Source organism: Salvelinus sp. IW2-2015, linkage group LG6.1 (assembly GCF_002910315.2).
Source record: "Salvelinus sp. IW2-2015 linkage group LG6.1, ASM291031v2, whole genome shotgun sequence".
NCBI classification, from domain to species: Eukaryota; Metazoa; Chordata; class Actinopteri; order Salmoniformes; family Salmonidae; genus Salvelinus; species Salvelinus sp. IW2-2015.
This window is the reverse complement of record NC_036845.1, coordinates 8,769,509-8,787,216: the sequence shown is the minus strand read 5'-3', so window position 1 is coordinate 8,787,216 and position 17,708 is coordinate 8,769,509. Positions and strand designations below refer to the sequence as shown.

Here is a 17,708-nt window from a genome sequence, read left to right as displayed (position 1 = left end):
GAAAATGAATTTGGATTCCATTTAGAATGGAGTATTTTAAGCATTATTCTATTAAGCTGGAGATGTCCTGCTATTGACCCCTGACTACTGTGGCTGGATTCCAATCTGATCATTCATCTCTTTGCTCTATCCTGACTAACTCTCTCTCAGGTGTGAATAGATGCAATTTGATAGGCATTTGTCATCCTAGGTCTTGTTGGCCATACAGAGTTTGTGCAATAYTGCTTCCTATCCCAAAATGTGGGAACTTTCAGAGTGAAGTCACAAGGGCAGAGGGAAGAGAATGACTTAGTGGAGTTGGCTAAAGTCCCCACGTGGCAGCTAGCCAGCCAGTGTCAGGTGCGGACAGTGGGACCATTTGGAAGCAGAGGCTTACCAACTGTATAGAATAAATTCACTGGGTTTCTCCCATAACAGGCCACATGTGAATAGATAGAATAAATTGGGTCGATATGGCGAATTACATAGTATTACACATATGTTTCTCTAAATAATTGTAGTAGCAAAATGTATTGTAGAAAGTGATTTTGAAAATATATTTTTAAGTGAGAACAAAGTTTTGAAGTACATATCACAGTGTTCTTACACACATGTACAGAGAGAAAATAATGAGGAAAAACAACCTTTCTGAGCTCCTCTGTTAAAGATGGAATACCCTGGGTCCGGGAGGCCGGGACGAGTGCAATATTGGGAGGGCATTGTACAACAGTGCACCACATCCCACACCTGCCTGGCCCTGGGAGGGGTTAATTAACACTTAATCTGCCTCCCCAAACACCAATATTTCATGATCTGGCTGCAGTCCCAAGTTTACCCTCTCTTCAGATATGTCTGAGACTCACATTGCCTGAGGAAGACAAAAGTGTTGCATATTAGTCACTGTCTAAAAGAGAGCTTCATGCTCTCTCTCTCTCTCCCCGCACGCACACACAACACACAACACACACACACACACACACACACACACACACACACACACACACACACACACACACACACAACACACACACACACACACACACACACACACAGCCCTAACAGTTACCAGGGCAACAGGTCTCCAGGCCACATAGGGGTAATCTGTTTAGGGCAACCAAAAAAGTAAAGGGATAAAAAGTTTTCTATGGAAAAAACACTTCACATTCTAAAATGTATTGTCAAAAGTATTATAATAAAAAAAATTATATATATATATAGTGATACATAACAGGTGCATAATTTCGTTTGGGGAAAAGGTTTGGACTTTGGAGGAGTGTGTCCAAACACACACTGTCTAAGCCCTTATAAACAAGTACACTAACTAAGATAAACATATAGACCAATGAAAATGTGTTTAAACCCTTACCTCAAGTCACAAGTGATTAATTKCCTCTTCATTCATATAGTGTCGCCATTATCTGGAATATGTTTTGATATGGCCTATGAAAATGCATCAGCAACAACTCGCCAGGCAGTTAGAAATATGGGTTCTTATTAGTCCAGAATTCCTTATATGCTGGATCTGTTTTCTTAAATGCATTCCGAACCCATTCTGCAATTATCCAGAGCCGAAGATACAGGACTTCTTTCCTCTCCTAAAAGCTCTCTGACAATGGACCTCGCGCTCCGAATAGCCACTGCTTGGTCAATGGACCCCGCCTCCACTGCCACAACAAACAAAGGCCACTATGCAACGCTCACTGAGGGATGTAGGTGCCCCTCTTAAAAGGCCAATAACTTCGGACATTCTCCGCAGTTGAGTAAACACGTCTGACTATCCTTCCCTCTGTGTGTGTATCCCTGCAGGAATGTCTACATCTTTGAACTTTTAATAAATCATGATTAAATATTAAACTACAATGGACTCACCCAAATTCGGCATGAATGATATTCAGATGTCAATCAATGAAATTTCGCGCCACTGGTGCCCGCCACATGTCACGTGAAATCCTAGCAATAAATTGAATGGGTAAAACGTGTAGTCATGTCGTTTACTGATATTCGCCTACTATCTGAAAACATGATCACACGTTTGGTCACTTTGTTGTATTTTCGATACCAGTTTCAAAGTTTCTAAATACAGTATAGCCTTACAGTTTGTTTGGGGGGTTTGGCACCTGTCCTATTCCTGCTGAGTTTAGCACCTTGGCTGTGTGAATGGTGCATGGTGCAGACCACTGGTTTTGTTGGGTCGTCATACAAACCACGCAGCCTGGCCTCAGAGCCATACGAAACATATTTCTGGGCACCTCCAAGCCCTATGTTACCTACCAATGGTCTAGTTACTTAGACAGAACTAAAGGTAGGGAGATTGGATCAGGGAGGATGGATGGGCGTAATCTGCGACCATCTTGCAATTCAAATGTTGCGTGTTTGAGTCAAATTGGGGACAACTGTAGTATTTTAGCTAAATCTTCCCCTAACCCWTATTCTAAACTTAACCAAATTCACTTAACCTGCTATGTACATTTACCTAAACTTTCTTTTTAGTTCTCCTAACCTTTTACRTAAATTATCCTAACATTTGTYGTAATTCTCCCCGTAATTCTCCTTTGTTGTGGTATACTACGAGCTAACTAGATCTACTCAGGCTTTTATAAAGCTAGGTAGCTTCAGTTACCTTCACATTCCAGGTCAGGCTTCATCCGTATGATGGGGGATATTGCTCGTCCGCCTGCCGCTAACTCTAGCAGGCTTGTAACTGCGTGTGTATGTCGCATATGGCTAGTCGAAGGCGAACTCTTCATTGAGACAATGCTGAAATATCAATCCATTGGCGSGTCAGTGCCACATTTTCATTTGTGCTGAAATTATAATGAAAGAAACGTTTCCTTATTTTATTACTTATCGTTAATGCCGTGTTTGGTGTGCTTATCAATGCACRGGCATCTTTTTCCCACTACTATCGCTCCTTCTTTGATCTGTAGAACAGCTTGCTGCATTGTGGCCGTATATAGACATATAATCCATAGCAGGGTTTGGGAATCTTTAACCCTGGCAATTTTACAGATAAACTCATGGATACACTAGCAATGGCTACCAGTCTTGACTTGAACGGGAACTGCCATCTATGGATTATTTGTCATTGGTTGGTTGCGGTTGTCAGTTTTCTTTTTGCCAATTTTAAAATACAATTCCGCMAAAAAATKTACAGTTTGGAAAGCAAATTCTGTCMTTATTAAATGTGCAATGTGATCGGTATTTTAACATTGCAAAACATTTTTACACACACGTTTTTTAAATTGGTCCTCAACTAGTGGCTCAGACACTTCTTCAGAACACATTGAGTTAGCCCTGAGTTAGCTTGCCCCAAGCAGGTTAGTTCTGAAGGATTCGTTGCCATAGAAATTTACCTGGCTAAAAGGTGAGTGACTTTCGTGGTACCGGTTAACCCAAATTGAACTCAGAGTTGACAAAAGTTACAGTACCTGCTAACTCAAACTTCTTATGGCTRCAATCCCGGTAACGGGATCGATATGACAACAGCCAGTGAAAGTGCAGGGCGCCAAATTCAAAAAACAGAAATCTCATAATTAAAATTCCTCAGACATACATGTGTCTTATACCATTTTAAAGGTAATCTTGTTGTTAATCCCACCAAAGTGTCCGATTTCAAATATGCTTTTCAGCGAAAGCACTACAAACGATTATGTTAGGTCACACCAAACCACAATAAGCACAGCCATTTTTCCAGCGAAAGATAGCAGTCACAAAAGGCAGAAATATAGCTAAAATTAATCACTAACCTTTGATGATCTTCATCAGATGACACTCATAGGACTTCATGTTACACAATACATGCATGTTTTGTTTGATAAAGTTCATATTTATATAAAAAAATCTGAGTTTACATTGGCGCGTTACATTCACTAGTTCCAAAAACATCCAGTGATAGTGCATAGCCACATCGTTTCAACAGAAATACTCATCATAAATGTAGATGATAATACAAGTTATACACATGGAATTATAGATATACCTATCCTTAATGCAACCGCTGTGTCAGATTTCAAAAAAACTTTACGGAAAAAGCAAACCATGCAATAATCTGAGACGGAGCTCAGAACAAGAGTCAAATTAGCCGCCATGTTGGAGTCAACAGAAACCAGAAATTACATGATAAATATTCCCTTACCTTTGATGATCTTCATCACAATGCACTCCCAGGAATCCCAGGTCCACAATAAATGCTTGATTTGTTCGATAATGTCYGTTATTTATGTCCAATTAGCTACTTTGGTTAGCGMGTTTGGTAAACAATTCCAAARWMACAAAGYGCGTTCACTAAAACGTGACGAAATGTCCAAAAGTTCCGTAACAGTCAGTAGAAACATGTCAAACGATGTATTGAATCAATCTTTAGAATGTTGTTAACATACATCTTGAATAACGTTCCAACCGGAGAATTACATTGACTTCAGTTGAGCGATGGAACGGAGCTGCCTCTCACGTGAACGCGCGTGGTCAAAGCGTGGTCACCTCATGGCAGGGGTTACTCATTCCTGTCTCCTTCGGCCCCCCTTCACAGTAGAGTCATCAGACAAAGTTCTATCGACTGTTGACATCTAGTGGAAGCCGTAGGAAGTGAAAACTCCTCCATATCTCGCTGTAATTTCAATGGGAGCTTGGTTGAAAATATACCACCCTCAGAAAAAATCCAAACAGGAAGTGGAACTTCTCAGGTTTTTGGCTGCCATATGAGTTCTGTTATACTCACAGACATAATTCAAACCGTTTTAGAAACTTCAGAGTGTTTTCTATCCAATACTAATAATAATATGCATATATTAGCAACTATGACTGAGGAGCAGGCCGTTTACTCTGGGCACCTCTGTGCACCTTTCATCCAAGCTACTCAATACTGCCCCTGCAGCCATAAGATTAAGGGCTCTGGTCTCAGAGAAAGATGTACAATRCTATACATCATCCAAGACGTATGATAAATTACATAATCCAATTTGTATGCTATTGTATGACCTGGTAAGAGGTATCCCACTGGGCACACCACCTTATCTCAACGTGAATAACTGGGTAGTATTTGGTTGAGATGTTGATCAATGAGATTACAACCTATATTCACCCACTCAAAAAGACAGCCAAAAGTTAGCTGAATTTCCTTGTTATCTTGTTATCTTGTTAACTTGTTATCAATATGCTTCCAACCATCTTAAAGCACAACCTAATTCCAATGGAAAAACAATGTCRGATTTTTTGTTTAGTTGGCACCCGAATGTCTATCACTTAGCTTTCAACCATTTAAAAGTAGAGCAAAATTCAAATTGGAATATAATGTCAGATGTTTTGTTTATTTATACAACAGTGTCATGTGTTATCACTGTGCTTAATCTAATAGCATAACCAAATTACCTGGATTGCATTAAAAGTACATGGTGTAAGTGATCAAGGCCATTTAAGATTTTGYACAGATTATTACAGCAATTGTGAAGACCTGAGAAGACCTATGCATGTTATCTTGAACATACTGTACACATTTTATATGATTASATAAGAAGTATAGTTACAATAACCTCAAAATGTGGCCATGGAGGTGTTACTCATTTTAAGGTTGAATGTTACATTAGTTTGGAAGATAGCGTTAACTTAAGGCTATTTACTGTATTAAAAATGTAATATTGAATTGTTTTTGGTTTAAAATGCAACCAAATATCAACATTTATATGTACAGTGCATTCGGAAAGTATTCAGACTCCTTGACTTTTTCCACATCTTGTTACGTTACAGCCTTATTCCAAAATGGATWARAAWAWAAAAAATCCCTCATCATTCTACACTCAATACCCCATTAYGTCACGACCTGACCTTAGTTATCTTTGTTTTCTTTATTATTTTGGTTAGGTCATGGTGTGACGAGGGTGGTATGTGTCTTTTTGTCTTGTCTAGGGTTTTGGGTATGTCTAGGTGTGTGTGTGTRGTCTAGGCATTATGTAGGTCTATGGTGGCAGCTGTTTATCGTTGYCTCTGATTGGGGATCCTATTTAGGTTGCCATTTTCCAGTTTGGTTTGTGGGTGATTGTCTATGAGATGTTGCATGTCTTCCATCGTTATACTTAGCTTCACGTTCGTTTTGATGTTTTGTATTAGTTTGTTAAGTGKTCTTCGTTTCATTAAAGWAGATGTATTCACATCACGCTGCGCTTTGGTCTCCTCACTACGACGAACGGGACACATGATAAAGCAAAAACAGATTTTTTGAATTTTTGCAAATGTATTACTAATAAAAAAATGGAACTATTACATTAACATAAGTATTCAGACCCTTTACTCTGTACTGTACTTTGTTAAAGCACCTTTGGCAGCAATAACAGCCTTGAGTGTTCTTTTGGGTATGATGATACAAACTTGGCACACCTGATTTGGGGAGTTTTTCCCATTCTTCTCTGCAGATCCTCTCAAGCTCTGTCCCAGGTGGGATGGGGAGCGTCACTGCACAGCTATCTTCAAGTCTCTCCAGATATGTTCAATCTGGTTCAAGTCCGGGCTCTGGCTGGGCCCCTCAAAGACATTCAGAGACTTGTCCCGAAGCCACTCCAGCATTGTYTTGGCTGTGTGCTCAGGGTCGTTGTCCTGTTGGAACCATCGCCTCAGTCTGTGGTCCTGAGCACTCTGGAGCAGGTTTTCATCAAGGATCTCTCTGTACTTTACTTTGCATCTTTCCCTCGATCCTGACTAGTCTCCCAGTCCCTGCCGCTGAAAAACATCCCCACARCCTGATGCTGCCGCCACCACGCTTCACCGTAGGGATGATGCCAGGTTTCCTCCAGATGTGACGCTTGGCATTCAAGCCAGTGGCCCTGAGCGCTCTTGGTTTCATCAGACCAGAGAATCTTGTTTCTCGTGGTCTGAGAGTCTTTTAGGTGCCTTTTGGCAAACTCCAAGCTGGCTGTCATGTGCCTTTTACTGAGGAGTGGCTTCCGTCTGGCCACACTACCATAAAGGCCTGATTGGTGGAGTGCAGCAGAGATGTTTGTCCTTCTGGAACGTTCTCCCATCTCCACAGAGAAACTCTGGAGCTCTGTCAGAGTAACCATCGGGTTCTTGGTCACCTCCCTGACCAAGGCCCTTCTCCCCCGATTGCTCAGTTTGGCCAGGAAGAGTCTTGGTGGTTCCAAAACTTCTTCCATTTAAGAATGATGGAGGAGACTSTGTTCACATTTTTTGGTACCCTTTCCCAGATCTGTGCCTAGATACAATACTGTCTCAGAGCTCTATGGACAATTCCTTTGACGTCATGGCTTGGTTTTTGCTCTGACATGCACTGTCAACTGTGGGACCTCCCATTTTTACAATTTTTACCTTATATAGACCAGTGTGTGCCTCTCCAAATCATGTCCAATCAATTGAATTTACCACAGGTGTATTCCAATACAGTTGTAGAAACATCTCAAGGATGATCAATGGAAACAGGATGCACCTGAGCACAATGTCGAGTCTCATAGCAAAGAGACTGAATACTATGTAAATAATGTATTTCTATTTTATTTTTATTTGATAAATTACCAAACATTTCTAAAAACCTGTTTTTGCTTTGTCATTATGAGGTTTTGTGTGTAGATTGATGAGAATTTTTTTTTTTAAATACAATTTAATACATTTTAGTTCCATCTGAGCCATCCCATTTTTACTTTTATTTTTGCTTGAGTTGGAGACGTGAATCCAACATATTATTTGTTAACTTGTCGACAAGTTAATAGGCTATATATTGTATTTCAAAAGTGTGGCACAGATTGAATTGTCCAAGCAGAAGATACATCTCCATCAAATGTTGACATTTGGTTGCGTTGACAAACCAACACAATTCAATATCACTAAATATCTTTACATTTTAAATCAAAGGTTGAATCATTAGGCCTATTATATTGTCAATTTTTTGTTGAATTCTTTGAATTATAATTTCTTTCTGATAATGGATCTAAAGTTGAAGATCTGATTTTGTTTTAAAGGTACAAATTCAACATATTTTATACAAGGTTTGTCAATGTTGAAATTTGGTTACCATGATTACATMATCCTTTTGTTTAAATTTCACMCTAAAAACAAAAGTTGATGACTTTTTTCAAATCCAATGTATTTTTCATGTATACTGAACAAAAATATAAACGCAAGATGTGAAGTGTTGGTCCCATGTTTCATGAGCTGAAATAAAAGATCCCAGAAATGTTCCATATGCACAACAAGCTTATTTCTCTCAAATGTTGTGCACAAATGTGTTTACATCGCCAAGATAATCCATCTACCTGACAGGTGCGGCATGTCAAGAAGCTGATTAAACAGCATGATCATTACACAGGTGCACTCTGTGCTGCGGACAATAAAAGGCCACTCTAAAATGTGCAGTTTTGTCACACAACACAATGCCACAGATTTCTCAAGTTTTGAGGGAGCGTGCTATTGGCATGATGACTGCAACAGTCTGATCAACTCTATGCAAAGAAGATGTGTTGCTGCATGAGCTAAAGGGTGGTCACACCAGATACTGACAGTTTTTTAAATATACACCCCTACCTTTTGTTTAAGGCATCTGTGACCAACATATGCATATCTGTATTCCCAGTAGTGTGAAATCCCTAGATTAAGGCTTTATTTCAAATGACTGATTACCTTATATGAACTGTAACTCAGTAAAATATTTGAAATTGTTGTTATAAATGTTCCATTTATATTTTTGTTCAGTATAGATTCCACGTCACAATACCTTGACAAATTACCTTGAAACAACGTTGATTCAACCAGTTTTTGACCTGTGGAATGATGGGCTACTATACGACCTATGAATAACGTAGCATAATATATCATACTAAATGGAGTGTCAAAGATTTATGCACAGAATAATACGAATTGCCCCGAGACCAGCCAGCGCAATATTAACAAAAGTCTTTTTTTTTTTTACTCAACTGGCTACGATATCTGTCAAAACTACTTGAACCGACTTTCTTGGGGATTTATGATAGCCTGCGAACCAAGAGGGCAACAAATATAGAATGGCCTCCTATAAAAAATAAGAAAACACACTAGCAACAACAGGATGCAAATAGAACAGGTTGCCAGAGCCGCTGTGATRGTTTGAAATAGCCCCCCGGTGCCTAGCAGAGTGTGCGCCCAAGTGGACAGTTGTTACGCGAGCAGCAGGTGTTCGACACGAGTGATTTATACCACTCGTGGAGAAACACTGTTAAATATCTCACTCATCTGAGAGCCGACAACGAGAGAGGAAGGAAAAGCGGCTTGCAATGAAACCAGTTTGAGACTGGACATCAGTGTCCGCAGCTCACTCGGACAGTTTGAGAGTCAAAACCTACTTCGCGTTTTTCCTATTGGAACGAGTGAGGTGTAGACATTTACGCAGTGTCTCATACGGAGCTTCAACAGAGGTGTGATTTGGTGAGGATAGGAAGGGCCTGTGCCTGCTTCTTCTTAAATAATCATGTGCTACACAATCAGAAATGTGGCCTATTATTTACCTACCCACTGGGCACAGACGTAAATTCAACGTCTATTCCACGTTGGTTAAACCAAATTTCATTTGAAATTACGGCAACAATGTTGATTTAACCAGTGTGCCAGTAGATACTACTATTTCATTGTGAGCTATGAAGAATGTATGGATTGGGTCAAGCAAGTGTAAAGCTTTATTTGGTTGGAACATATTTTTTCTAACATTGTACAATTCACTTTGTTCCCTAATGGAACTTGTTGCTTTAAATACTTTCTCCAGGCCTAATATTAGAACAAATTCCCTGTCATTGTGAGTAAATCAAGAAATACAGCAGAATGGCATGTACTGTAGACTGACACTTGGGTGACATTGGTGATGTGGAATTTAAGGTTACATCAGCAGTATATAACAACAATAGAATGATACCCGTATATTAGCCATTCATTAATATAATAGTACCCCTTGAATATGCCTGAAGTACAGCAATTGATTGTCATAAAATAATTGTTTTAATCAAACCTATGTTTTTCACAGATAAATCATATGGATATAGATAGAATGTACAATAGATAGATTACAATAAAATAGATCATACAATTAGTCAATCAGTCTAAAGTTATTTGAATGTTTGATAGTGTCCATCAAAATACACTGGTCTTCCCACTGTCACAGTAAAGACATGTCACATGTGAAGGAAAACTTCAGGTGGAAGGAAACCTTGAGAGAGCGAGAGAGGGGCTGCACTATACAAATTACAAAGATGCTATGATGTGCACACATTCATTGGACCTTTCCTATGCAGACACAAACAGATTGGATCACATTAAAGTCTCATTCATCAATAAATCAATTGAGGTTGAGCCAAACAACCAACAGCTTGCTCTGTGTTTGTGTTGAGCCAAACAACCAACAGCTTGCTCTGTGTTTGTGTTGAGCCAAACAACCAACAGCTTGCTCTGTGTTTGTGGTCTTTGTGTCCAGTACAAGTTGGGGATTGATCTAATGAATGAGTGAAAACCACTGGTCTTTAAGTGAGCTGGAGTTGACATGTAGAACCACATGGACATGTCACTCCAGGCCAAGCCATGAGCAAAAACTTCCCTAAGTCGCACATGTGACCAACCCACCTCTATGGTGACGTCGTGTGTGTGTGTGTGTGTGTGTGTGTGTGTGCGTGTGTTTGGTTTTACTATTCATGTGGGGACCAGAGATCCTCATAAGGGTAGTAGCCTAAAACAAATCAAACAAGTGGGGACATTTCGCTGTTCCCCACAAGGAAAAAGGCTGTTTTAAGCTTAGGTTTAGGGTTAGAATTACGTGTTAGAGTTAGGTTTAGTTTTAGGGGTTTGGGGTTAGGGTTAAGGTTAGGGTTAGAGTTAGGTAAGGGTTAGGGCTAGGTTTGAACCCCACAAGGATAGTAAAACAAACGTATGTGTGTGTGTGTGTGTGTGTGTGTGTGAAGGAGAGTTAGGGTTTTGTGGTTAACAAGTGTACGGGTGCAGTGTTGCCCTAAAGGTAGTACCGTATTGATGTTTAATTCACAAGCGACTGTCTGTGTGTGTATGCACAGTGATTATTTGCTGTTCATGGATGGAACAAATAGGACCCTGTCAGTGTTGTTGGTCTGTGCAGAGTGAGGTCACTGTGATTTTCAAAGCAGTGCAAAAAAGGTGGGGGGGCATACACCCCCACTCCAAAAGTGCAGCTGCATCAGAATCCATTGGTCGACATTCCAGACCTCAGCCACTACACTAGTGAACACAATGCCCACCGGACAACAAAAGGAGACCAATCTAGGGCATTGAAAAACGTTGAAAACAGAAGTGAAGAGACTGGGTTGGGGCAGTTCTATACACTGCTGCTGTTAGTTGGAATACAGTTCAAGAAGATTCATTTGATAATGTAAGTTGAAGATGTGTCTGATTGAAGACTGATTGTGACAACTAGTAGCCATAGCCACTCCCTCCCTGAGTATTGGAACTGCCGTTGGGCACACCTGCTTACCCTTCCCTCCTCTGCCTTGTAGCCCTGACTATTTCAGACCAGGGGAACACATGAAGGAAAGGGGCTGGGTGGAGAGAGAGAGAGTCTGGTATATTTAGCATACTCTATTTCTGCCCCTGCTGCTCTCGTAACCTCCCCATCATACCCCCTCTCCCTGGCRCACTGCACAGGTCTGCCAAACTGTAATAAAGGTCAGACTTTAGTGTTGGTTCAGAGAGAGAGAGGACCACACACAAACGCACTGCACACATGGTTCAATCTGGCCCATGCCATGACGCTTTCAAAGGCACTCTTGGCACCAATGCTTTAGGAATGCCTTGTACTGCCAAAGGGTTTCACTATGTAATGCACATAAGTTCTGTGAAGGTCTTACTAGAATGTAGGCCTACACCTTTCCTTAAACTTAGATCTTTCCACACATAAATCAAATACAATAATGCCATCCTTTTGGTTACTAAATTGGACATGACAAAGAGAGACTTTCTCTGGCCCTTGTTTGTTCTTCTCCGCTGGCAAACGGAAAAGGGAGAAGAGTCCAAATTGAAAAATGCCCAATTGACCAAGTGACCAACATTGTTGTAGCCTAGCTTTGACAGGTAAATGCTTGCTTTATACCAAGAACTGAAATATAACATAAAATGGGGTTTTGATACATAGTGCTGTGGCACACATGTTAGCCATAGTTTTTCTTTGTTTTACTATATTTTGTCTCAAGCCTAGCTTCACAACACTAACAGATAATTGTTTACAATGCCAATGGTTACCACAGACGTTAGGTTACTTGGGCAGTTTATCTACTGTATGGAAACTTAAGCTCTGTAATGAAAATACTGAAGATTATAGGACTATTATTATGGCTATGATTATGGCAGCTTCAAACATGATCTGATCTGACTGGTGGTCAGGTGGATAAGACTGCCTTCATCAACTAAGACTGTTGATCAAATTATTGGTCCTATTCCTAAATGTGACCAAATGGTGACCAATGGTGTTGCTTTTCTCTGATTCTTGACTGTTTGTTTGTCAACAGTTCTCTCCATTGTCTTCATCTTGTCCATGTCCAAGCAGAACAGTCAGTCAGAGTGCTGTTGATGGGTTCCAAGAGTGTGGGAGATCGTTTTGCACCAAAACACAGCCTTAAAAAGTAGTTAGCATCTATTCAAATAGGTATGAACTACATCTACTTAATTACTTACAATTACAGTTGAAGTCAGAAGTTTACATACACTTAGGTTGGAGTCATTAAAACTAGTTTTTCAACCACTCCACACATTTCTTGTTAACAAACTATAGTTTTGGCAAGTCGGTTAGGACATCTACTTTGTGCATGACACAAGTAAATTTTCCAACAATTGTTTACAGACAGATTATTTCACTTAATGCTCACTGTATCACAATACCAATGTGTCAGAAGTTTACATACACTAAGTTGACTGTGCCTTCAAACAGCTTGTAAAATTCCAGAAAATGATGTCATGGCTTTAGAAGCTTCTGATATGCTAATTGACATCATTTGAGTCAATTGGAGGTGTACCTGTGGATGTATTTCGAAGGCCTACCTTCAAACTCAGTGCCTCTTTTCTTGACATCATGGGCAAATCAAAAGAAATCAGCCAAGACCTCAGAAAAAAAATTGTAGATCTCCACAAGTCTGGTTCATCCTTGGGAGCAATTTCCTAAACGCCTGATGGTACCACGTTCATCTGTACAAACAATAGTACTCAAGTATTAACACCATGGGACCACGCAGCCGTCATACCGCTCAGGAAGGAGACACGTTCTGTCTCCTAGAGATGAACGTACTTTGATGCGAAAAGTGCGAATCAATCCCAGAACAACAGCAGGACCTTGTGAAGATGCTGGAGGAAACAGGTTCAAAAGTATCTATTCCACAGTAAAACGAGTCCTATATCGACATAACCTGAAAGGCCGCTCAGCAAGGAAGAAGCTACTGCTCCAAAACCGCCATAAAAAAGCCAGACTACGGTTTGCAGCTGCACATGGGGACAAAGATTGTTCTTTTTGGAGAAATGTCCTCTGTCCTGTTGAAACAAAAATAGAACTGTTTGGCCATAATGACCATCGTTATGTTTGGAGGAAAAAGGGGGAGGCTTGCAAGCCGAAGAACACCATCCCAACCGTGAACCACGGGGGTGGCAGCCTCATGTTGTGGGGGTGCTTTGCTGCAGGAGGGACTGGAACACTTCACAAAATAGATGGCATCATGAGGAAAGGAAATTATGTGGATATATTGAAGYMACATCTCAAGACATCAGYCAGGAAGTTAAAGCTTGGTCGCAAATGGGTCTTGCAAATGGACAATGACACCAAGCATACTTCCACAGTTGTGGCAAAATGGCTTAAGGACAACAAAGTCAAGGCATTGGAGTGGCCATCACAAAGCCCTCAATTGTATAGAAAATTTGTGTGCAGAACTGAAAAAGCGTGTGCGAGCAAGGAGGCCTACAAACCTGACTCCGTTACACCAGCTCTGTCAGGAGGAATGGGCCAAAATCCACCCAACTTATTGTGGGAAGCTTGTGGAAGGCTACCCRAAACGTTTGACCCAAGTTAAACAATTTAAAGGCAATTTCTACCAAATACTAATTGAGTGTATGCAAACTTCTGACCCACTGGGAATGTGATGAAAGAAATATAGGCTGAAATAAATCATTCTCTCTACTATTATTCTGACATTTCACATTCTTAAAATAAAGTGGTGATCCTAACTGACCTAAGACATGGAATTTTTATTAGGATTATATGTCAGGAATTGTGAATAACTGAGGTTAAATGTATTTGGCTAAGGTGTATGTAAACTTCCGACTTCAACTGTAGATCTTGTGATCCGCTTGTTATATGATAAAATATTACAATTTGTATTCAATACAAATTGCACTCTATCTTGACAAATGGTCTACTGGAGTTGAGCCTAGATTTTACCTGTGGTATTGGTGTAGCGTTTCCACCTACAGGCCACAGTGTGTAATGTCTGTCTCTATCTATGCCCTGCCTGCATCTGTAGCCCCTGTACTGAGCCTGAGCCTTGTCTGCAGCCCTCGGCCTGAGGCTGGAAGGGGATGGGGACACTGGCCCTTTGCAGCCACTACTCACAGCTGTCATGGAAACACAGCGTCATAGTGGCATTGCTACTGTTTCACCTGTGCTGCCTGCAAGGTGCTTTCTATGATCCACAGCTATTGTCTTCAAACTTCCCAATAATGTCAAGCAAATGTGATATTTCTGTTACATGCTCAATGGAAAGACATATTTTTTTCTCCTACTATTGTTACGCTATTAATGATTAATAAACTGGAGCTTCCACCTCTCTCCCTCCTTCCACAGTATGGGCATCCTGTCGCATCCTGAGGTGCAACTCTGACTTTGTAGCTGTCACCCTGGACCTTGGGGGCAGCGGTGGGGGCGGAGGAGGCGGCAGCAGAGAGGGCAATGCGGGCTACTGCAGTGCCCTCCGCTCCTATGCCATGTGTACCCGCCGCATGGCCCGTGCCTGCCGGGGCGACCTGGCCTACCACTCAGCCGTGCAGGGCATCGAGGACCTCCTCATCCAGCACAGCTGCCCCAGGACAGGCCCCACCGCTCAGCCCCGGCCCCTGCCACAGGCCCCCATCTCTGGGGACGCCTGTATCTACGAGAAGGGCTACCTCCAGCGTGAGGGCCGGACCCCTGACTATCTCCACTGTGGGGTGTTCGGGGATCCCCATGTTCGCACCTTCCGTGATGAGTTCCAGACGTGCGCTGTACAAGGGGCCTGGCCACTGATAGATAATGAGTATCTATACGTTCAGGCAACTAGCGCCCCCATGAGAGGAGGGGCGTATGCCACGGCTCTCATCACGGTAGGCCTCATTTCTAAAATAATATATAGTAAATAATATTTTATTTAAAAAAATAAAAAATTATACAATTTACGATCCGTTCTTAAAGGCCCAGTACAGTCAAAAATTAGATTTTCTACCCTGAGGTTTGAATAATACTGTGAAAATTATGATAATGCCCTTTTAGTGTAAGAGCTGTTTGAAAAGGCCACCTGAAATTTCTGCCTGTTTTAGTGGGATGGAGTTTTAGCCTTCCCGGTGACATCACCAGGCGGTAAATTCRGTAACACGGCAATAAGAAAGAGAGTTCCAAACCTCTCTGCCAATAACAGCTAGTGTCACGTTGGTATGGAGGATCGGGAGACAGGCACAGGAATGCGTAATAGGGTTTTTTTATTTCCCAAATAACAGCGTGCCTTGCAAAGGCACGGGGATGAAGACCAAACAAACATGTATACAAAACACAGGGTTGAAATCCAAACAAAAGTGCGAGGAGTAACACGAATAAATAACACAAGCGCACGATACCACATGGGACGAGACCCGTAATCATCTGCGCAATCCACAATGGCACAAAAGCCAAAACACACAGCACAGGTACTCACACGACCAACGGACATTGGAACAATAATCGACAGGACAATGGTGAACAAAGGGCACACTTATACAGTTACTAATCAACTGGGAATAGGGACCAGGTGTGCGTAATGACATTTCCAGAGGGATCTGTGACAGCTAGTTTTTAGTTTTCCCTCCCCGCTCTTGCTTGAGAAATTGCTTTTTGCCAAGAAACTTACATTTTTGGGGGGACAATTTTGAGTGAAAATAATCACAGTAAGATACTTAGTTATTACCCAGAAATGATTTATTATTGAGATAAAAATTGCTTCATTGGACCTTTAAAATATAACTACGTACAATGCATGACATTTCTTTATACATAAATAAAGCATACGTAGGTCTAGCTCATTGGAAGGGTGTGTGTAACAACAGGGGTGTCTCTCCACCAGATTACCATCATCTTTAAGAACTGGCGCCAGTGTATCGAGCAGCAGATCTACCAGGCGGAGCTGGACAACGTTCCCGCAGCCTTCTTGGACGGCTCAGTGACCAGCGGGGAGAGGCAGGGCCAGCACAGCCTGAGCGTCCACTCTGATCTGCCTGGGCGCCAGGCTGAGATCCGTGCTGCCCACATCGGCACCACCCTGGTGGTGCGTCAGAGTGGGCGGTCCCTGGGCCTGTCAGTACGCTCGCCAAGTGCCATTGCTGAAGCATTCACCCCCGAGCAGGACCTGCAGCTGTGTGTATATGGCTGCCCACCTTCACAGCGCCTAGAGACGCTACCCAGCCCCTCTTCTTCCTCCTCCCTTTCCTCCTCTTCCTCCAGCCAGCCCTCTGCTGCAGCCCATGTCCACTGTGCAGCCCTCCTCCCTGCTAGGGACATCTACTACCAGGCCTGCCTGTTTGACCTGCTGGCCACAGGGGACCTCAACTCCAGTACGGCGGCCGTGGCGGCCCTGGAAGACGCCCGGGGAATGATCTCAGACCCCAATAAGGTGCATCTGCTACTGGTGGGCAAGGCCGATGGGAGTAGCCCATGTCTGCCTCTGATCCTGGCTGTGGCCGTCCTATCAGAGCATCTGTTGGCTCTGTGGACGGGGCAGTGTTTATGAACTAGTGACTGGTAGGAGCTTTGGGCATAGTCTGTGACCGAGCAGATGCTCTTTCTTCATACTTGATGGCCTTGTTTCATAAACAACAGGCATCACCTTTGACTGGTTGGAACCCAGTGGCATTGTGACTGGTTACAGAAGTCAATGTTTCCCTGATTTGTTTTCTTCCAGCAGGAAAAGAATGTTGATAGGAATAAATACAGGTGAATGCTCTCAGTGAGGATAGAAGTGAACTCTTGAAGCCTGACACTAGTTGTGTTGATTCTAATCCCTTAACTATGCTGAGCCAAATGTATTAAAACAATATGTATTATCCGTCTCAGCACAGAGGATGGCATGCTGCGGCCTGTTGCATAATTCCACGAATCCAGACAGTAAATGGAATCTTTAACTCTTTTTTTATATACTTTCTGTTATTTTCCATTTATTTTATCATGGAGGGAATTTAGTGGTTTATTTATAGTAAATATAATACTACAGTGGTATCATCCTCTGTAAAGAAACTAATTTATCACTAATTTATTACGTCATCTTTGTGTGTCTACATTTGGTTTGCAGTGAGTTGTAATAATGTCTCGATTTCATAAGGGAATGTTTTTGAATGTACGTTTGGTTCATATGTCAGTATTTGTAAGACAATGTTTACAATGTATTGTTCATCCTGTTCATATTTATCCCTACTGTAGTTGCCAAAGTAAAAAATATATCTTCCCAAAGTTACTCATACCATCTTTCTAAAACAACAACTCAAGCAAAGAG

General features: G+C 41.6%; 1 protein-coding gene across 5 annotated transcripts; it reads left to right on the top strand.

The window, feature by feature from the left end:
• Positions 1-9,088: 9,088 nt before the first annotated feature.
• LOC111964986 (hemojuvelin-like) lies at positions 9,089-17,035 on the top strand. Of its 5 annotated transcripts, none has more exons than XM_023988895.2 (5): positions 9,089-9,368; positions 12,468-12,604; positions 14,463-14,614; positions 14,783-15,297; positions 16,287-17,035. In XM_023988895.2, the coding sequence occupies exons 3-5, from the start codon at positions 14,518-14,520 to the stop codon at positions 16,947-16,949; spliced, it is 1,275 nt and encodes a 424-aa protein (XP_023844663.1). In that variant the 5' UTR covers positions 9,089-9,368; positions 12,468-12,604; positions 14,463-14,517; the 3' UTR covers positions 16,950-17,035. The 5 variants fall into 5 exon arrangements, with proteins under 5 accessions (XP_023844663.1, XP_023844662.1, XP_023844664.1 ...); XM_023988894.2 differs by having other exon boundaries at positions 9,089-9,378; XM_023988896.2 differs by lacking the exon at positions 12,468-12,604.
• The last annotated feature ends 673 nt before the right edge of the window (positions 17,036-17,708 follow it).

Excerpts from the sequence above, each read along its gene's own strand:
- LOC111964986 (XM_023988896.2), top strand. The coding sequence starts at position 14,518 with ATGGGGACACTGGCCCTTTGCAGCCACTACTCACAGCTGTCATGGAAA. Across the intron at positions 14,615-14,782 it reads TCACCTGTGCTGCCTGCAAG|TATGGGCATCCTGTCGCATC; the intron begins GTGCTTTCTATG and ends CTCCTTCCACAG. Across the intron at positions 15,298-16,286 it reads ATGCCACGGCTCTCATCACG|ATTACCATCATCTTTAAGAA; the intron begins GTAGGCCTCATT and ends TCTCTCCACCAG.